The following is a 22,105-nucleotide window of genomic DNA, read 5'->3' as shown; positions in this document are numbered from 1 at the left end:
GATAATTGGTACTCCAAATTGTGTTAACCCCAAGCTAATTATATATATAAACCCCGAGCATAATATATAAAATAGAATATAGTTCAATGTTAGGCAAAATCTACCTAGATTGCAAACGCCAATACAAAGGCTCACTAAAGAAAAGTAGAAAGTCTAATTCACACTCTATTAAGTCACAATAACACGTATACTTTTATATAGATTTGAAATATATTATGATATGGATATTTATTGAAATGGTAACAAATTTCTAATCATCGTAATCCAGACGTCAATACCAACGAATACATGTGCATATAAACCTAATCAAAGTCTAGGGCTTAGGACTGAATAAGTTACAAGGACATGGCCAATGAATTTGAATTGCACTCAGAATGCTTCGAGGCACAAATATTTACAAGATTAGTTTATGGCATGGAAATCAATGGATCTGTAAGTAACAACCAAAGAATGGCATTAACGTTACACAAATTGCGAAACACCAAGCTGCACTGGCAGCACAAGCATAAATACAACAGTGCATCTCGGCACCAGAACTATTCTCCAAGCGACAAAGTAGACATATCAGAGAAGCTTTGATATTACATGACATGAAGTACAGAAGGCTTTCGAGGCAACCCTCAGAAGAACGGGGTTTTGATATATCCTGTTGGCAACAAACCAATAGGAGACAAGAGGTTAGTTAAAACGTAGTTAAAGAGAGGACTGATATATATTTTTACATAACGAAAAAGAATGCTGAAGCATGCAAAATAAAGTCCTCAACAGTATGAGAAACATATCAGATAACACATCATTCACTTTTACTGATCATATGCATCCTATACACAAAACATGAAAAAAAATTGTGCAGGCAATATAAAGCCAGTGGATTAATTATAAATTTAAATAGCCTACCCAATAGCAGTTGCACCCCAGGAAGCTACATTGTAAATGACTTTACTTCCATCCCAAGCTTTCCGAAGCTTCCCTTTTTTCTTCTTTACAGAGAAAGTCTTGCTAAGGGCTGAAATGATAATTCAAGATAATACATCAGACCTCCAAATCACTTACAACCAAACTTATACCAGTTAATGCAAAAAATTTATCTGTAATCAACAGATTGCAAGCTAATTAATAAAATTTTGTCTCAAAGTTATCATTAAGATACTGGTATGAAAAAAAGTGCAAGGCACCCTATCTAGGATGAAGCCAAACTCACCTTCTTGAAGTTGATTTGGAGTCATACTCTGCATAAAAACAGCACCCAGATAAAAGCATTAGTTATTTAATATACAAATACAATCACAATGTTTAATAAACCATAGAAGGCATGGTTAGAAAATTTTATCCAATTTTCCATACAATTAAGCTAAATCAGAATAGAAGTTAATGAACTGTGGAGACTAAAAGAAGCCTCAATAGCCAAAATCTTCCAAATTGAGTGGGGAAGAAGGGAGAGAGACATGACCAGAAAGCATTCATGTTGATAGTTCTGTATAGAATAACTAACTAATAAACCTTTCTGGTTTAGTCAATGAAGAGCATTCATGTTTAGGATGTTAGACAGCCATATCGATGAATAAATATGGAAATAGGAACTCTAGGTTTTCCTATTAGGTGATTGCAACTGTACAAAGCAAATTTTTTGTAAGTCAAAGATCAATATGCTGTCACTCTATCCATTTAATTTTAAGAACCTCAAAATTTATTGAAGGGCAGAAACTTTGATTACCTTGGTCTGTTTAAGGGACAATAGATATGCTGCCATGAAGCATGCAATACCATCCACTATATCTTCTTCCCTAACAAGAACGTAATCTTCTCCATCCAAATCAGCATTTTCACAATCCCAAATATCATTGTCACTGACCATGTCCCATGAACTACCTTCTTCTGCTACAAAAATTAAAAAAGGAGTTCTATGCAGTTAGGTTGTGAAGAGCAGAACATAATTCTTTCAAAGTTCTATAACCTTGAACTTCAATATGCTGAAGAAATTGGCATGTAATGAATAGCAACAATTATATATTGACATATGATAATACTTCTACCAGGCACTGTCTTAGGCTGCATACCAGCATTATTCTGCGGAGCTGACACCTGTGCACACTCCAACTTTTCAAGGAAGTTGGCACATTCAACTCGAGATTTAAGAAGATCGCAAAGCTGCATTAGGGAAGATAGACACAAAATGTAAAATCTATATATAACTTAGAAATATATGCTTAACTTATTCGGTCAATAATACTATAGAACACATAGAAAGATGAAAACTTAAACGAAGTAAAATCATAAATCTTTCGTTTATTCACAACCTGAACTATATATTTCTTTCCTAATATCAATATTATTAACAATTAACACATAAGCTGGCACTCCAATAGTGACTATCTGTGGCCTTCAAGGATAAGGCTGAGCATACTCAATTTATAATTTGGGAGCATCACAGTATATAACAGAGGAAGATTCAGATGTTTGCTGTGATTAAAACATATATGAGGTCGGCAGCTTGCACAGTTAACTTAATTCTGAATTTGATCCATGTCCATTACAAAATAAAACACAACACATGAAAGAAAAATTAAATAAAATCAAGTTATTTTACTTATCAAATTCATAATGACCCTTTACAAACAGCCACAAACATTTCTACCCCATCATACACCAGCATATATCTCCTCAACATAGTTTACACTTAAAAGAAGGTTATTCAATATCATGAGTCAACATCCACTGAGTCTAAGACAGAAACATATCATGTTAAGCTACGTCTTCTTGCAAGCTAGCAGAGCCATATCCATAAGTTTATCAGCCATACCATGGCATGCACAAGAAAGAAAAAAAGAAATTGATCTCGACTATAATGTATAAGTCAATGAATAGATTCTGAATAACCTACAAACTTAAATTAATTTAAATCGAAAGTAAAAAATACTTTGGAAGAGAAAAACACACCATAAATAAAATCACGCAGGCTTTGCATAGAATTTATGATGAACTGATAACAATTACCCAAACAAGTAAGGTTTATCAGAAAATCAAACCAATTAAACTATAAAATATCCCAGCTCAAATTTCTACAAATCAAGCATAATTTAACCTAAATCTCCACGCGAAACACCAAAGTCTAACAAAATTAAGCTTCCATATGCATCACATTATTTTCGAGCTGAATTGAAGAATTCACCTAGTCTACAAATCTCAAATTTTTCACAAACCAAAACGCTTCATTCATACCTCATCAGCTTCTGGATCGTCACACGAAACCGAAGATCCTTCGCGGCTCGGCTCCTCCTCGGAATCGGCGCCTCCATCGTCATCGTCTTCATCAAAGCTGCCGTTACTGAGCAATTCAAGGGCTCTCTGACACTGCTCCAGCACGGCCTGTAAAGTCTTTCTCTTGACACGAACCTTCTCCTTGTCTCCCTTTACCATACTCTCAAGATCAATCGCTAAAGGTTTCGAACTGGACACCTCGACTTCCATACCCTGGGAAATCGATAATTAATTTAATTAATTTTACAATGAATTTTGATTTTTGTTTGAAACCCTAGAATTACAATTCCAAAATAAAATTGCTAGTCCTTGGATATCGGGGATTGGAAATAGTTGAAATCTGATTGGTTGGGAATTGACATGTGCCTCCTTCGCTTGTTGTTTCTGTTGGTTGTGTATGGAAAGGAAGATGAAGTAAAAGACAAAAAAGCGGGGCTAAATGCCGCCGTAGGTTTAGCTACATGTTGGATTTCAGGCCTATTAAGCTAGACTCTCAATTTCACGGACATGGGTTTTTCGTTAATATAATTCTGCTTATTTACGTTTACAGCTAATTACTTGTACTTATTTGCAACCTCCCAAAACTTCCATAATTGGTAAATGCCACCTAATCACACTTCACTATTGATCTCACGTAAATTATGTTATTTATTTGTATTTTAGTCTATCAAATTTTAATTATTTCAAGAGTAATATTCTATTTACACCATTCTTTTACACAATTTTCATTACATTATGATGTGATATATATTACAATCACATAAATTTTTAATTATTTTTAATTTTTAATATTATAATAGAATTTATGTGGTTGTAATATATGTAATATCATAATGTAATAAAAATTGTGTAAAAGAGTGATGTAAATATAGCATTACTCTTATTTCAGATACATCAAAACATAAAAAAGTAAATTAAGTTATTTATTAAAAAAAATTAGAAATAAATAATTTTAAATACAAATATTGTATGTTAAAAATAATTTAGAGTACGTTTGGTTCAAGGAATGTTATATTATTGGGAGGGTGTGTTTGGTTTATAAAATGTTATATTAATGAGAATATATCAATAGAAAAATAGATTATTTTGAAGATTACTAAGAATGTTTAGAAAAGTGTATTTGGTTGGTTGGAATAAATTAATGGGTAGTTATATTAATATGTTTGGTTGGGAGGAATAAATTGATAAGTATGTTATATAAATTACTAAATTGCTTTCCTTTTAAAATATTAATATAATATTATTTTTTGAATCATTTCTTTTAACCTCATATATTTGAGATTTTGCTAAAACAACTCAGTCACATAAAAGTTTAATTTTTAACAAAAACATCCCCATCCACCAAAGCCACTGCTGGTTGTCTAAACTACCGTTGACCATCGATCAAGAAGTATAATGGAGATGTTCTTTGAGGGGTTTTGAAGATAAGGTGAAGGGGAGTCAATCTGTGCAAGTGGGGGTGATTTCCGGTAGAAAACAAAATCGGAAAAACACCAAGAAAAAGGGAAATCGCGAAAAAACAGTGGGCTTCACCGACGATTGGAGGTAGCTTCGGTGATGGGGTTTGGTGAAATTTGAAGAGGAAAACGAGAGGAGTAAGATGGTGGTAATTGGCGTTGACGGTGATGCCGAAATCAACCCAGATTGGGCTTAATACTGACGGCTGCCCAACCCAAAAAATCCTCGATCAACAACCATCGATATGGCCGAAAAACATCATTCCGGCGATGTTGGCCGTCGGTGGTGGTGGTGGTTGCCGGCTGTAATAGTCATCTTGGGTGGCTCGTAAATTGTTTTAAAAATAAGGGCATTACTGTCTAGAATTTTAATTATTTAGGGGTAAAATTGTAATGGTAGAGTTCATGTATATTAATTTCAAAATAAGGGTATTATTGTCCATAAATTTTAATAGTGAAGGATAAAATTAAGATTATCATGTACTCTTATAATATTTAAGAAAATTGAGGTAATCAGATTATCTCATATATTACCAACAATAACTATTATTGGTATTGGAAGATTACCTTAATCTTATATTACTTAACAACCAAACATGATAATCAAGTAACATAAGATGACATTATCTCAATAATTCGATATAACCCTCAACCAAACACATCCTTATGGATATCATTTATAGTTTATGGATGATGTTGTCAATAAATATAATAATTAACAAGTAATGTTATATACAAATTAAAATTAGTTATATAAATCATTTCTTCTAACGACTTTAATTTATTTACATTTTAAAATTATTTAATCATATTTAAGCACGTTAATTTGTATAAATAAATTTGTATATATATATCATAAAAGATTAAGATTATTTCATATTAAATTGATTAATGAAACTATATGAGTACTAACTAATAATCTCCTAACAAATTTTGGCGAATAGACATGCCACTTTCAAACGAAAATATGGTGACATAACATTGCATGTATTAATTTGATTGTATAAACTAACACATAACAAAGATATCGTGAGTCTAATATTTTTACTCCTGATTTTTAATTATACTGAATACTAAAATTAGAAAAAATATTTTTTAAGGAAAAAATAAAGAATAAAAGTTAAAACTGTCACAACTCGGTTAATAATTAATCAATAGGTAAATTATATTATATAAAGTTTTAATATATAATTTATCAATGTTTTTTATATACATCGTGAATCGTGATGCAATGAAACATAATTAAGACGTGTCTTTACTAAACACTGGGAAATTTCGATTATTTTACTGTAAGAAAAAAAAAATCACAGATAAGTATCCGATGTATGTTATCCATTTTTGTTTTCTTTTTCAATGTCGTGTGGAAAAGGGAAAAATGATGCATGTTGAATATTTTGTGGACGACGTGGCTTACTTTTTAAAAGTTGGAGTTTTAAGTGGATAACACTTTTACTTGCTTTCAAAATTCTTAGATTTGAAAGCTTAACGAGGTAATTCACGCCTTTAAATTTCTGGTTATGTACAAACTACAACCAAATATTTTCAGTGTACTATAAAGTCTATAATGCTGTGCATTAGGAAAATAATTATGATGATAATAATAATAATAATAAACAAATATGAAACAGAATAATATTGCTATTTATAATTACTTTTAGATGATTAAGTGATTTCATATAAACTCTTAGATGGATGTATTACTCAAAACTATTTGAGTTTATATTTTTGCTCGAATTTTATATATATATATATTTTTTTTGTTTTTGCCGCTGGTGGGCCAATCTTAAAAGAAAAAAAGTCAAAAGGTCAAAGTTGGGCCTAAACTTGGTAGATTTATTGGTTTCAGCAAACCACTGGGTTGGGCAGCGGCATCGATTGGCCGAAAGCCTACTGCATGCAAATTCATCATCATTGCTAATTTTACACTGTTGGAGAATTTTTGGATAGTTAGATGAACAATTATGAGACAAACAACGTGCCGGTCTCTTTTATTAAACAATAATTGTCATATATTATACATGTCCCATTTTAATCAACCTTTTTAAAACTCTAAATTTTAGGACAAAACTAGATACATATACATATTCAGAAGCTAAATTAAAGAAGAATTAACATCCTAAGCTCCTCAGAGCCTAAGCACGAATAGACCCAACCCAACCCAGAGATTTTGTCTTGTCACCAATTCCATTAGTATAAGCTCAAAATGGCGCAATAATCGCAGCAACTGCATGAGAATTGAGTCTTTAGAATGGAAACACAGACTACTAAAAAGTCTTGGTCAGGTGTAAGATCTATAAACTGATAGTAATTGAAGCAATTTGTTGGTTGCTGCATAACTTGTTGAAGGAGTTAGAATTAGCGGCAGTTTTAACGCAAATTAAGTGCAAGGACCAGCGACACATTATAAATGATACGGTTTTGGCTTTTTATGTTCTCAGTGATCAATGGTGAAGATCTAAGCTGGTGGAAAGCAGAGACATAGTTTATTATTTTGGGCCGTCTCATGCTTCCTATAAGTTTTATAAAATGATTGTTGGTGGCATGGTGACTATCCACTGGATCACTGCAATCAATTACCCTTTTGAATAAAAGTAGCTAAGGATTTGTTTGGCTGCCAAAAAAAAAAAACCTTTTAAAACGAATCATAATATTTTTTTTAAAACGAATCATAATATTTGCTTACAAGGGGAGCTTGATTAACCCTATATTTTTATAGCTGATTCAATTCCATGGCCCAATTACAGTTAGAATCTATCTCAAACCAAAAATTAAGGTAACCTAAGTGCCTAACCTTCCATCATGAATCGGGTCCCACGCGAAAATCGTCAACAGTTTAGCTATGATCACAGAATAGGATCTCGCTTGATACACCGACAGATGAGTAACACGTGTTATAAGACAACCCCACGTTGTAAGAAAGTAAACAATGACATTAGCTGAAAAATACCAGAAATGCCCAAATTTCCAAGTTTTCCCTCCAACTAAAATCACGGTTGAAGTGTACAATTGCAGCATAGTAGAAGGCCCCGCTCTATTTGGGCCTTTTTCGCTTGACCAGCGGGTTTCCGTTGTCTGCAAAGATTTCTGCGCAACAGAAGAAAGGGAGAAAAAAAAAAAAAAAAAAAAGAGCAAGAAGGAAAAAGAATTTAAAAAATAAAAATAAAACATTCTATCTGTTCAACCTTTACGCTACCTCTTCTTTTATCCTCCAAAACCAGAACATTTTCATCTTCTTTAGTTTTTGCTTTCACCTTTTTTATTTTCAAATTTCCAATTCAAGGTATGCTTCACCTGCACGTTAAATTTATTATATGTTTTTTTCCAGCATTGTGAGTTTGTTTGATCAATGTGAATTGTACAAAGGTCATTGATCTTGGGATCAGAGGATGGCTACAAAAGGCACTGATTCGTCTCAGGTACGGTTGTTTATTTGTTTATGTTGAAGAATGTGAATGTTTAAAATTTGAACGTACATTGTAATTGTAATAGTTTGTGTAATTGTCACTTTAGGTAAATGTAGGTCCACCTGCTTCAGCTCCGGTCCCAGCCCCGGCTCCTTCTCCACCTGGAGCTGGACCTCCACCAGGGCAGCCACCTGGTGCCCTTGATCATCGTTCTCGTCCCGGCAATGCGGTAATTATGAATTTTCTTTTTTGTTTTTGAATTTAATTTGGCTTACAATACAACGCCAGCTGAATCTAGATCCTTAGTATTTGATCAAATCATCATTGGTATTGTCCATCACACCGTTTGGACTTCTATTTTCAATCATTACGAGTCTATTTCTATGCCTACAGTACTAATAGATGAATTGGGGTGCACAAGGATGAATTACTCATTATTTTCGTAGAATTGCTTGTTAATCGAGTCCAATGTTTTTCTGCTGTTAGTTTCTTGTTTTCAGAGCTTTTGGTTTATCAAATAATGTGAAAGACAGCATATTCTAACATAAAATATTTTCAGGTTTTCAAGAGTGGACCACTGTTTATATCATCCAAAGGTATGTGTTTTATGTCTCTTTATTTGTAAATGTAAGAATGGAAAATAGGAAAAATCATTGAATCAATAGCTGTTGTTTTGATCAATCTGTTTAATTGTGTGACACTGATTTGTTATCTGGGAATAGTTACTGCTTTTCTGGTGACAAATGTTTGCTCGAAACTAAATAGTTTGTAATTTAACAAGAAAGAAAACTTTTACTGTTTATGATGCAATAATCGTATTGCTTTATGTAATTGAATGATGCTGTTACTCCTAGATATGTTATTATATTAATTGGAAATTCCTATTCTAGGGTGAGTTCCATCATTATCTTAATATGCTGCACGGATTTTAATGTTTCAAGGGCTTCATTTTATCATTTCATTGTTTGAAACCAAATTTCTTATTATAGGAATTGGATGGACATCCTGGAAGAAGAGGTGGTTTATTTTAACACATACTTCTCTGGTTTTCTTCAGAAGTGATCCAGTAAGTACCTATGTTTTGATAAATAATGTCTTTATACACATGCATTTTTGTCATAAGTATTGGATATAGAGCTGAAAGAATGTAGGAAATATAATGATATAAAGCTCTATCAAGGAGAGACAATTGTTAATATCCTGCGGTAGTCGCTGTGTCATGGCAAGGGTTGTCCTTTTGATGTCTTAGCAGTTAATTCTTAAACGTGATTGAAAAAGCAACTAGACTAATCATTTGAAGAAAGTGCTGAACCTTGTTTGGGTTTCTCTAGCACAAATTTGTATTAGAATGAAGGAAAAACAATTCATTCAGTAGTTCCTCTGTATTCATAATTTAGTTCAAAACACAATTTTGATGGTTTGGGAAGAAAGGCAGATGCTGCAATGGGCTCCATTACCTATTTTTAAAAGGAACTTTAAGTGTTTAGGGATGAGGAAAAATAGCAAAATCTCCATGGATTATGACTGTTTGCAGGTTAAAAATAATATTACATATACAAATTAATTTGTAGAAACTGATGTGGAATAAAGTAAATGAATGAGCAATGTTAAGAATAAATAAAATAAAATAAATATAGATGACTTCGGCAATTACATAGTGGTGCTACATCAATCAGTATGAATTAGTTGTATGGATAGTTTATTTGTGTTGTATACTCAGTGAGTTATAATAATTAATTTTGTTTTACCCCATGCTTGTTGGCATGTTGCTTTATTAAGATTTCGACCCTTTGATCTCCTATCATTTTACTTTTTAGAGTGCTATTCCTCAAAAGGGAAGTGAAGTGAATTTGACCCTTGGTGGTATTGACCTCAACAATTCAGGCAGGTTGGCTTGTTTTTTGAAAATTGATGTTAATTTCTTACTCTGGCTTTCTTCTTACGGTTGTTAGTGTAAGGAAGTTAGAGAAGCTTACTAACCTCATAACACTTTTGTTTGGAAAATTTGTAGCGTGGTTGTCAAAGCAGAAAAAAAGCTATTGACAGTGCTCTTTCCTGATGGTCGTGATGGACGAGCCTTCACGCTTAAGGTGCTTCATTTCCATTTTTTTTTTTCTGTTAATATTTTTTCCTTTTTTCTTAGATCTCTTTGCTATTTCATTTGGAAGCATTCTTGTACATATTTCCTATTAGTGTTTATTGTCTCCTGTGGGTTGTCAAACTATCAATGTCTTAACGGCAAATTTTGAAGTTCTCTTCACTTAAAACATATCTGTGACTGAAGGAATTAGGAATATTCCAGTTGAAAACATCAACAGGAACTTTCTTAATAGATAATTAAGAGCAATTTAGTTCAATCAAAATTAAGCTTCAATGACATTGGGACTTAATGTTCTTGCCCAAAAAATCAGCACCTAAAATAAGAAAAGAAGGCTTGTGGTTAAAACAGAAATGAAGATGTACAAGCACTAATTGTTCATTTAGAAATAACTTGGGGAGCTACAACAGTATCTTTTAGTGTATAAAACATTAATAAATTTGTAAAAAATTGACAAATTTGAATTTTTTTGGGCAAAAGTTAGAAACAACAAAGGGTTGTCTGGTCTTGATTTCAACCTTTGCCATCTTCTAATGAAATGTGTTAATTTTTATTGCTGTTAAAGGCTGAAAATTTAGAGGATTTGTACGAGTGGAAGACTGCACTGGAGAATGCTTTGGCACAAGCACCTAGTACTGCTTCTGTGATGGGGCAAAAAGGCATCTTCAAGAATGATCAGGCTGAGACACCTAATGGTTCGTTAGAACAGCTTATGCTATTCTTATTTCATATATACATTATTGTTATATTTTGCCAACTTTGTCTTGTACAACGTTTTGACGTTTGCTGTTGCTCATGACGAACATGAGTTCTTCAATGTCATGTCTCTTCATATAATGGTTTGAATTTGGATTACTTTCTTTCTGGTTCTTTTCTCCCATCTTTCAGATATTGATTTTCATATAATGTATTTCTTTGTAGCAAATAATAAACCTGTGAAATTCACGGTCATTGGTCGACCAATTTTACTCGCTTTAGAAGATGTTGATGGAACTCCATCTTTTTTGGAAAAAGCCCTTCGGTTTATTGAAGAGCATGGTGAGTTTTCTTTTTAATTATTTCTGTGTTGTAATTTGGTGGTACTTTAGCATCTAACTAAGTGAACTTGATAATTTCTGATGCATATTTGCTGGTTATTATCAAAACTATTTTCCTTGTTTTTTCAGTAGACATTATTTTGTGCTTGAGGGACAGTGGGAGCATCATTAGAGTTCCCTTAATTTAATTTGGTTTACACCATTGTTTGCAAGCTATAGTATTGTGATGGATGAATGACTGTAAAGTGATACTATCTTCTTTCTTTTATAGAGTAGGGAACCATGGTGAGAAGAGAGTAAAATCACCAGAGTTTTTCTTCAATTTGTTAACATTGCAGGTCAATTGCTGAGAATGTTGATATTTAACTTTTTTACTTGGATTTCCAGAAGTTTAATTTTTGGATGTTGAATCCCCTCAGTCATCAATGAAGTAAATGATGACTCATCATTCACTTCATTGACTTGTTACTATTGTGATCTTGAGAGAGACTGGTTATGAAGACCTTTACATTCACTTAGAAGGTTAATTGCTGCTCTGTGAATTATGGTGGACTGATGAATTTTTGAAAGTTGCAATGTCTTGTCTGAACTGTTGCTATGCTAAAGGGCTATGTTTGGGATGATCCAATAGTCAACAACAAGACTATATTCTTTTTCATCAACGGAAACTCTGAGGAAAATTGTCATCATCAGTCCAATTTCCAAACTTTGGTTTTACTTTGTTCTTGTTCTGAAGTTTGTTTTGGGCTCGAAAAAGCCATACTTTTGCCATGTTAACGTTTTATGTTTGTGGTGATGTCATAATAAAATCAACAAGAAGACTATATTCTTTTTCATAGTAGTGGTTTCATTTGTTTTCTTTATTTTACATATATAACTCTGATGATTTGAAAGTTACATAGCAGGTGTCAAAGTAGAAGGGATCCTGAGACAAGCTGCAGATGTTGATGACGTTGAATGCAGAATTCGAGCATTTGAGCAGGGTTTGTTCAGACACACTGTGTTCTTTGACTAGTTCTTCAATATTCTGTCTCTCTTAATATCATTGGTTATGTCTTTTTGTCAAATTGTATTCTGGTATGCTGGTGTTTGAATTTATTTATGTCTTTTATGAATTCTAAACTAAATACAGACTCAAAGATATAATTTTAAAACTGACTTTTGATATTGTATTTATGTTATGTCACTCCCATTGCTTGTTTGGTAGTGTAAATAAAAAAGTCAAAACTATTGGGTCTGGATCTCAAATATTTTCTATTCAGATCATTTCTCTATATTCTAAAAGTTTCTGGGTTATGTTTGCTGATTCAGGAAAAACTGAATTTTCTCCCGGGGAAGATGCACATGTTGTTGCTGATTGTGTCAAGGTATCCTTTGTAGTCACAACAATATATTTTTTTATCTTGAGTTGGTTGCAGCATATAGTACTTTGTTATTTATTGCCCTTGATATAATTACCAGTATGTTATCCGGGAGTTGCCTTCCTCTCCAGTACCTGCATCTTGCTGTAATGCTCTTCTGGAAGCACGTCGTAAGTACGCTGTTAAGTGTTTGTTATTATTATCTTCATCTTTCTGTTCTCAATTTATAGTTAATATGTATTGTACAATTGTTATTAATAATGTGAAGAATGCCTTATGAAGTAGTGTATCATTATTTTCTGCAAATTACTTTATATGTGTTACATATAGAGCCTTTATCCACAGACAGTGCTGACTCTGAACTGCATGGTTTGGTCCATGAAACAAGTACTGAACTACCAACTTACGTTCTCACTCTTCAATCATTATATGAGACTGAATGCAGGATTAATTTTTCAAGCAATCTGTTTTGGAACTTTGTGTTATTCTTTTTGATACACCAGCTTAGGTTTTTACTACTAAATTTGTAGGCTTCTAAAGAAAATATTGTTTAGCATTTTGTTTTACTTCTCTATATTGGATCTTTTACTAATTGTTTTACAATGATTAGGAACTGATCGTGGCAGTAGAGTCAACGCTATACGTACCGCAATATGTGAAACATTCCCTGAGCCAAATCGTCGCTTACTGCAGAGGTCGTGAATTCATTAATTTTTTTTAAGCTTATGGTCTCTTTTTCTCTGTTATTACTTTCACTTCAAGTTGGGGTGGAGGCGTGGAGCTAGGAAAGGATGTTCTCTTGTTTTTGGTTTCTGTTCTATTACATGAATCTGGTGTAAATCTTGTGAGCATTACTTTGCATCTGTTCTTATTTATCCAGTTACAAATCATTATTTCTTGAAAGAAAAGGTAATAAGCAGATAATTTAAAGCTGCAGAAATTGTTGAGTAATGAAAAACTGTTGCAATAGTTAACTTTGTTATTTCTAACTGATTATCAGCAAGATATTTGCTTAAATGCGAATAATTACTAGTGAAATCATTGACCAACTTTTTATTAATCCATTTCCTTTTGAGTAATCAATTTGGGTAATTATTTCCTTTTCTTTTCCATATTTTCTGTATCATGTTTTGATTTGGCACCAAGTCACATTTCCACATTTCTCCAGTTTTCAATCTGTTAATTCTTCCCTTCTTGTTCAGAATACTTACAATGATGCAAACTGTTGCTTCTAGCAAAACTGTAAATCGAATGAGCACTTCTGCTGTTGCGGCTTGCATGGCACCCTTACTTCTTCGTCCCCTTCTATCTGGTGATTGTGAGATAGAAACTGATTTTGATGTGGGTGTTGACGGTTCTGTTCAACTTCTGCAAGCAGCTGCTGCAGCCAATCATGCTCAAGCCATTGTCATAACATTATTGGAAGAGTATGATAATATATTTGGGGTAAGGCGTAACCACTTCTTATTTGTTTAGTTCTTATATGGGTGACGCATACACTAACTAGTTTGGGCTATAAGACTATGTCTTTTCTTAATCAGCATGTTGAAAATTTGTCTTTGTTGTACTATAACGTCATCATAATTACATATGGGAGCTCCTTTGATGTTCATAGTCTTTGATATTTCTCTTTGGAATGGTCAACTGTGGAAGAGTTACTTTGGAGTCTAAATCAACTTGAAGACATCCTATTGCTTTCTATTCTATATTTGAATCCCAGAAGTCATTTCTGATTATACTGTCTCTTCATTGATTTTTCTTATTCTGCTTAGAACATTAACTTAACTTTACAAATTTATGTGTATGTTTGCTGTGCTACTAGAGTCTGATATTTCCTTCTCAAAAGGAACAAGAAATGCAAGTTTTTTTTTTTTTTTTGGATTAGTAAAATAAAATACAGGCTCAATGAAAGCAGAAATACTCTGATTGATATTGGAAATTTTAGTGCAATCAATGAGTGGTGACCCAGCATAAGTTTAATGAATGTTTATTAACTTCAATCATATTATTATATAAAAGAATATTCATGAAAAATAAAAAATTTTAACATTTAGGAAACATCGTTTTCCATATTCCTATTGTTAGTATTTCTTTTAGTTTCTGTTTACTTTGTGATTTTGAGTTTTATTATATTAACTAGCATTGTGTTTGCAGGAAGGTTCTTTGTCTCCTGGATTATACTCAGAAGAAAGCGGAAGTGAAACTGAGGAGGCTTCTGATGATGATGGGTCCTATGAAGATGATGAAAATGATGACATGACAGAAGATTCTGATGCATATACAGATGATGATCTCGAAAATGCATCAAGTGAATCATGCAGTGAGAGTTGTGGCTCTGCAAAAATTGATCGGGATGACAATAGGGTATCTTTTACTTATAAACGTGATATTAAAATCCTAGAATAGTGAAGCCTTCCACATACATAATGCCAGACTTCTTTTTGTTACCCAGGGTGAATAAATGCATCTCCTCACGTTGTTTGATAATTGGTTATGTTTCTTTGTTACTCTATGTGATATTGTAGCTGGAGTGTATTAATTGGGAGTCAAGCATATCATTTATTGATTGTTTCCACATCCCTCAATTCTATTTAGAAATCACACCAAATATTTTTCCACCTTAATTGCTTGAACCTTTAGCCAAAGAAACAATGCCTTTCTTTTACAAAATCATTTGTGTTCTCTCTGTCATCGGGCAACTATTTCATTGAATTGCTAAATTTATGGATTATTGACTTTTCAGAATACCCACTTGCAGTCTCCGTTCTTACCCTTCATTGTTTTTGGCGCTGCTCATTTCATTTGCTATTAAATGTTTTTTTTCCCATCCTTTGTACCATCTAAATAATTCAGTTAATTATTCATCTTAGTTGTTAATATATTTCTTATTTTTCATCTTCTTGCTTCCTAAGCATGATAGGTCTATATTGGTGTTGCTTTTGTTCAGATTTGACTGGAAAAAGTAATATATTTAGTACTCCGGTATGCATGGGCTTTAAATTCAGTATCTAGTGCTTCTGTTTTGTTATGGATATATCATAATTTGATGAATCCTCGGTTAAAAATATTTAAAGCACTCTGTTGTTTCTCTCATTTGTCTATCTTCTCCTCCCCATCCCCAGGTCGCAGATATATATGGTCTTGAGGTCTTAAACTACATGCACTTGAAGTCCTCCCTTAAGATTTAAATCTTCCTTTGTAAAGCCTTCTCATCACACTTCTTTCCTTTCATGTTTTTATATTCTCTTTTTATTTTTTACCAAAGGTATTTTCTGACCCTCCCTAGGGATGGAATAATGCAAATCATACAGAAGTGCCCCAAGCCAATGGTACTCAGCCATTGGAACTACAGGCTTTTCTTTATGAATTCATGTGTAGCCTCAATTTCTGTTTGGTTACTGAAGTCAGAACTGAAATAAGTCTATTCTATATTTCCTTCAATAAGTTACATGCCTATTAATAGGCTGGGAAGTTTTTACATCTGTACAAAGATAAATAAGGAGAAAAACTAGGAAGTAACCTAAATCCTTTTAATTTTAAACTACAATTTGTAATTCCTATCACTTCTAGGATTCTGGCCTATAGAATAACTAAAATCGGCAAGAATCTCAACAGCTGCAGATTTTCTCATCCAATGTTGTCTATTCTTAAATTGTATCTCAACTATGTATGTTTTACCATGTATTATGTTTCATATGCACTATATTGTTTTCTTTCCAATTATGACTTGTTTCTTTTTATAATGAACAAAAAAAGTACCATTCTTATATTACTTCCTTATAGATGCAGGATTTCAGATTAGGTTCCAAGTGTCCTGATCCTACTGCCTTACAGATGCAGGATTCCAACTTGGGTTCCAAGTCTCCTGAAAGTAGTGATAATCTTAAAGTCAGCCAGAACTCATCAACAAGTACACATCAGATTTCAATGCCTCAACAGGAAGATGTAAAGAGGAGTGAGACTATTCTAAATCAGGGTGAAACTGATTTGGCAACACAGGCTAACGAATCTGCTGGACAACTAGAAGATGTATCTAAAGGAACAAGTTCAGTGCATAATTTAAGTAGTCATAATATGATCTCATGCATGCAGAAATCTACTAGCATATCAAATGGACCTGAGCCTGGTGTCAGGCGTGGCACTGTTTGGGGACGAACTGCTGTGAGTATAATTGAGAATTTATGACATAGGTTTCTGATTTTGGGATAACATTTCCAATTAGATTAATTTTAGCTCTTGCAAAAGAGACTTAGGAATTTTCACGAGTTTTAGTTTTTACTCAAGTCTTTTTTTTTTCCACCAATGAGTCCAGGCAAAGAAGAACCTGCCCATGGAATCCATTGACTTACCCGTTGAAGATGAGTAAGTGATGCATATGTTTTAAATAATTGCTTTCTGTACTTCTGCCTATTTTACATTTTTGTGGTTCTTTCATCTTGTTTAGTGTGATTTATACAAACTTGAAATTAGCATCCTCAGATGAAGATTGGTTGTTTCAACATTTGAAATGATTCTTGAACTTGAATCAAAAGGGAATGAACCCATAATATCTTAAGACAACTTTTTTTGTATGATGTAATGTTGTTTGTTTGTATAGTCGTGGCACAGGAAGTAGCAATTAACCTTCCAAGTTTAGGATGCAAATACAATAGTTTTCTCCCAATTGATAGAAATACCACATTTACAAATTTATTCAGAACTTCTTTCCTGTAGTGACATCAAATTTTATTTTATCTGATGTATGCATCTAATCTTTTGAACCATTTGTAGGGCTGAGATCCAGAGGCTTGAGGCCACTAAATCTGAGTTGCAAAACAGAATCGCAGATGAGGTGGAGACTTTAAATATGTCTATTATGAGGTATTATGTATGGATCTGTTTTTAATTTTTTTTGTCTTTTTTTTCTTTTAAAGGCAAAAGGAAATGAGATTCTGCAAGCTGGTTTGGAAAGACGGAAGAAGGCCTTGCATGAGCGTCGTCTAGCTCTTGAGAAAGATGTATGTTTCATTTTGGATAATAAACTATTTTATGGTTTCTCTTTCTGTTCTTATTTCATGCCAGGATGCTTATGTGGTCTATGTCTAGAATAGTAAAGGTGTGTGCTATGACTTTATGGCTTAAGTATGCTGTTCTCCTACCCATATCCATTTGGTTTTTATAGCTGCCATAAATTTTGCATCAATTCCGCTAATATATCATGGTTCTGTCTTCCAAGAGAAACTTAGCATGTAGATTCTCAGAAATTCCTTGGTTTGCAAAATAAGACGATGACTTGATAATATTGTTTCAGTGAGAACTGAAAGATCAGCATTAATGATTCCTATTGCTCCATTCCTTTCTTTCCCCAGAGTGTCTAGTTTTTTTCTCTTCTAAAACATGTTGTGGTGATCCTTTCTCTCCTTCTTTGTAATGGTAAAAAGATGTAGCCAGAGGTTGAAACCTTGATAATTTTTGCGGTGATGGGGTTGATTATCGGGCATGGGAGTAGTTCTTTTCACCCTATTGATAGTTGCGGGTTGAATGTTAGAGGTAACAAACATTAAGTGATGTGCAGGAAAGGATCCCTGGAAATAGAACTACCATATGATGCATAGAAGCTTGTAGTTGAGAAATAAAAGTCTTCTATGTTTCTTTTCTTTAATATTTTCAAGCATGAAACTTATCGTATATAGTTGCTTCTGTACGTTAATTAGGAAATTAGTTGCACACAAGTAGTTTTGGCCATGTTTGGCTTATCATTTTTATCCATATTTCCAATCCTATTTTTCAAATAATGTTTGGCACATTATTCCAGAAATATTACCCTATTTTTTTAATTACTTTTAGACCCCATAAGGTTATTAATTTCATCAAATACACCCTGAAAAAAAAGTTTAAAAATTATCAAAAACACCCCCGCGACCTATTCTTGCCAGATTCCAGCAACCACCGTCGGTGGTAGCCGGAATCTGTACAACGGCCTACCTGCCGACCATAAATGGTCGGAATTTCACCGATCTGGCCTTTTTCGGCCAGATCCACCACGGATCTGGCCGGAAAAGGCCAGATGTCAAATCTTGGCCATCGTTGACCGAAAAAGACGGCCAAAGATGGCCGTCGTTTTGGCCTTTTCCGGCCGTCGACGGCCACAGCAGGCCGTAGATCTGGCCTTTTTCGACCAGATCCGTGGTGGATCTGGCCGAAAAAGGCCATAACGACACGTTACGACATAGATCCGACCGGTCTGTGTCGTAACACAATTTTTCGGCCAGATTCCGACGGTGGTGGTCGGAATCTGGCACTGCAGGTGGTGGGGGTATTTTTGTCATTTTACATGTTGGGGGGATTTATTAAATTAGTAAACTTAGGGGGTTTTTTTATAAATTTTTAAATTTTACCTCGTAATACTCCCATATTCAATTATCCAATACTATCCCCAAAATCCTATCCAAAATAATAAACCAAACGCACCCTTTGATATTCAACTGTCTATTGAACTTTTGAGGGGAAATTGAGAGAAATCTTAAGGTTGTGTTTGGTTGGGGATAGTATGAGATTACTAAGGTAATGTCATCTTATATTACTTAATTACGTTTGGTTATCAAGTAATATAATATTTAGGTAATCTTCCAAAACCAATAGTAAAAACTATTGTTAATATATGAAGTAATCTGATTTCTTCTATTTTTTTTTTAAGTATTTTGAGATTATTTGGTAATCTTATTTTTGTTACAATTTTATTATTTATTAATAAATTTTTTGGACAAAAATGCCCTTGTTATCTAAATAATTTACCATAAAATTTATGGACAATTTAAACCTTATACTCAGGATTTTTAAGACAAAATTACTCTTGAATTTCAAAAAATTACCCAAGACCATAGCCACCCCCAACCAACCAAGGGGCTACCGGTCGTCAGCCACCATCGGCAGTCACCAAAACGACGCATGGCCGCTATATTTGGTTGGCTGTGCTGGTAAGGTTGTTTCTAGCCATGAAAAGGCTAGATCTGGCCATTTCCGGCCATGGATCTATCACAAATCCATGGCTGGAAACAGTCTTAACTGTGCACGATCGGCCAAATCCGACCGATACCGTTATGGTGGCTGCCAACAATGGTGGCCGGCAGTCGACAGTCCCTTGGGTAGGTGGGGGTGATTTTGTTACAAATTAAAGTTTTATATGGTTGGGATGCTTTAGCAAAATTTCAAATGTAGGGGGTTAAAAGAATGGTTCAAAAATTGATAATTAAAAAAATATTTTATTAATATTTAAAAAAGAGGGCTATTTAATAATTTATATAACTTACCTACCCATTTATCCTCCCAATCAAACATACCCACCAATTTATTCCAACCTAACTAAACATATTTTCTTAAATATTTCTAATAATCTTCAAGGTAATCTTTCTTTCCATTTATATAACATTCCCAATAATAAAACATTCCCTAAACCAAACACACCCTAAATGTTAATTGTACTTTCAGGTGGCTAGCCTACAGGATCAGTTGCAGAATGAGAGAGATAAGAAAACAGCTTTAGAATCAGTACTTAACACATCTAAGGGGTCTATATCTTGTCCAGCTACAATTGATGAAAAGGTTAGTCTATCTCAAAGTTGACTATTATAATTGGTCTTGATCTTGCATTAAAAATTTTAACATGTAAACATGCTAAAGACGAAGGCAGAGATTGAAGAAATAGTTAGAGCAGAATCAGAAGTTGGCAGTTTGCAGCAGAAGCTTGATGATCTTGGAGTGCAGCTGAATCAACAACTCCAAAAAAACCATGGTTCCACAGGTGATTCAGGCAATCAGCTCCAACAAACGTCAGCGAAGTTGTATGTTCCTTGCTTAGATTTTCTTCTCTTGTTGCATCTCCTATTGGGCATTTGTTATAATTCTTCATAATTTTAGATGGTCCTATTAAGGTTGTAAGTCTTAGATAGTATCACCACTCTGTGCACAAATGTAATTTATGCTTCAAAGCTGATAAATGTGAGAGGGCGACCATCTTTTAGTTTTTGGGTAGTGCTAAGATTGTTTCCTTTCTTTTTATTTTTTCCTATCTATTCACTAAATCTATATTTTTGGGTACAGGATGGGCAAAAAATGGGATACTGAAGCTTCTGCTCCTTCACATGTTTCTGAAAGGTCAACAAGCAAGGTAAATTTATGTTGGAATTTGAGGCATATTGTTGAGTAATAGTCTCAACGTGAAACCTACTAACTTGTTTCTTGACCAAATAATAATCTAGCAGGATATTTGTTTGGATGGAGCTGCAGAGAGTAACAATCACGAGAGGAAGCGGGAATCAACTTCTAAACCGAATAAAAATTCATCTCAAAACCAGCAGCTGGATTCAACAAACAATAGCAACTCCAAGCCTACCGCTCCTAGCAATTCTAAGAAATCTGGTTCAAAGGGTGAGGTAGGCTCTATTATCTTTTATTAGGATAGTAGTTTAATTGATATGATTATAATTGAATTTAAACACCAGACTATTTCCTCTTTTTTTTTTTTTTTCTTTTTTGTGAAGGGCTCTAGAGCAATGAGTCAATGAATTACTTTTTACGTAACATATCTTACAGAATGCATGTATCTTATCATTGTATCATCTCAGCTAATTATATTTTGTTGTCAAAAAAAAGAAAAAAATGTCCAATTACTCGTTGGTTGGGATGAGGGGATGATGTCTTAATGCTCCATGGAATTTCAAAATCTTATTGCGTATTGAATGATTTGATTTCTATTCAAATGATTGGAAGCTCATTGCTTATTTCATCTACAAACGGAAGAATTAATCTTGTAGCCTCATTTTTAATGATATGGTAGCTAGTGTTACATCTCCATCATTTTGTGTGTGCCACAGGGAAGCAACTCCAGTTCTTTATCATTGACAAAGTTGACAACCAGACTCAACTTTCTGAAGGAACGGCGGAGTCAGATAGCAAGTGAACTCCAAAATATTCGAGGTTCTGGTCAAGCTGTCCGAAGTCAAGATAAAAGTAGAGGATCAGAAGCCCAGAACACAGACAAGTCTCAAGGGTCAGAAATCGGCAGAGAAGGTGACAATTCCCAATCACTCCAAAACGTGGACAAACGGGAAGGCCAGTCACAACAGAAACCGGAAAAGTTCAGGAAATCAAATAGCCATTCAGTCCAGAATGTGGATGGAGGTAGAAGATCAGAAGGCCAACGTCAATACGCTTTGGAAAGAGGAAGATCTGAAGGTCATGTGAACTATGACGGTGAACAAAGTCAAGGACCTGGTGGCCAATCTGTCACGCCTTCTCGTACGTACTCTAGATGATACCATGTCTTCTACATATCTCAGTCATTGTTTGTGCACAGGCAGGATGAATTAAAAGCGCGTAGAAGATGAGGATGTTTTTTGGAAAGAAAACCTGCAACATTTTCGGTGCCTAGTCCAGAGACCCCATTCTTCCCCCAAAAAGCTTGGGATGTACAGATCAACCAACTTACTAATGTTAATCATGTCTATTTGTT

General features: G+C 33.9%; 2 protein-coding genes across 3 annotated transcripts; one reads left to right on the top strand and one right to left on the bottom strand.

Annotated features, from left to right (window-relative positions):
- Nucleotides 1–348: 348 nt before the first annotated feature.
- On the bottom strand, nucleotides 349–3,767 carry LOC116123102. 2 transcript variants are annotated; one of them, XM_031408891.1, is made up of 6 exons: nucleotides 3,220–3,767; nucleotides 2,058–2,148; nucleotides 1,715–1,875; nucleotides 1,202–1,229; nucleotides 898–1,006; nucleotides 349–646 (listed from the first exon to the last, which is right to left on the bottom strand). In XM_031408891.1, exons 1-6 carry the CDS (start codon nucleotides 3,466–3,468, stop codon nucleotides 565–567), a joined length of 720 nt encoding a protein of 239 aa, XP_031264751.1. In that variant the 5' UTR covers nucleotides 3,469–3,767; the 3' UTR covers nucleotides 349–564. The 2 variants fall into 2 exon arrangements, with proteins under 2 accessions (XP_031264751.1, XP_031264750.1); XM_031408890.1 differs by having other exon boundaries at nucleotides 1,715–1,878; nucleotides 3,220–3,766.
- A 4,082-nt stretch (nucleotides 3,768–7,849) lies between these two features.
- LOC116123097 (rho GTPase-activating protein REN1) lies at nucleotides 7,850–22,015 on the top strand. Its single transcript, XM_031408885.1, has 24 exons — nucleotides 7,850–7,995; nucleotides 8,079–8,131; nucleotides 8,226–8,348; nucleotides 8,679–8,715; nucleotides 9,109–9,185; nucleotides 9,937–10,007; nucleotides 10,131–10,209; nucleotides 10,783–10,912; nucleotides 11,139–11,255; nucleotides 12,160–12,237; nucleotides 12,566–12,621; nucleotides 12,716–12,785; nucleotides 13,226–13,310; nucleotides 13,818–14,061; nucleotides 14,770–14,979; nucleotides 16,399–16,776; nucleotides 16,928–16,977; nucleotides 17,386–17,446; nucleotides 17,529–17,612; nucleotides 20,083–20,196; nucleotides 20,275–20,435; nucleotides 20,695–20,761; nucleotides 20,853–21,026; nucleotides 21,468–22,015. The coding sequence occupies exons 2-24, from the start codon at nucleotides 8,102–8,104 to the stop codon at nucleotides 21,906–21,908; spliced, it is 2,937 nt and encodes a 978-aa protein (XP_031264745.1). The 5' UTR covers nucleotides 7,850–7,995; nucleotides 8,079–8,101; the 3' UTR covers nucleotides 21,909–22,015.
- Nucleotides 22,016–22,105: the final 90 nt, after the last annotated feature.

The sequence above is a fragment of the Pistacia vera genome, unplaced genomic scaffold (genome assembly GCF_008641045.1).
Source record: "Pistacia vera cultivar Batoury unplaced genomic scaffold, PisVer_v2 Contig140, whole genome shotgun sequence".
NCBI lineage: Eukaryota > Viridiplantae > Streptophyta > Magnoliopsida > Sapindales > Anacardiaceae > Pistacia > Pistacia vera.
This window is presented reverse-complemented; position numbering and strand designations above follow the sequence as displayed.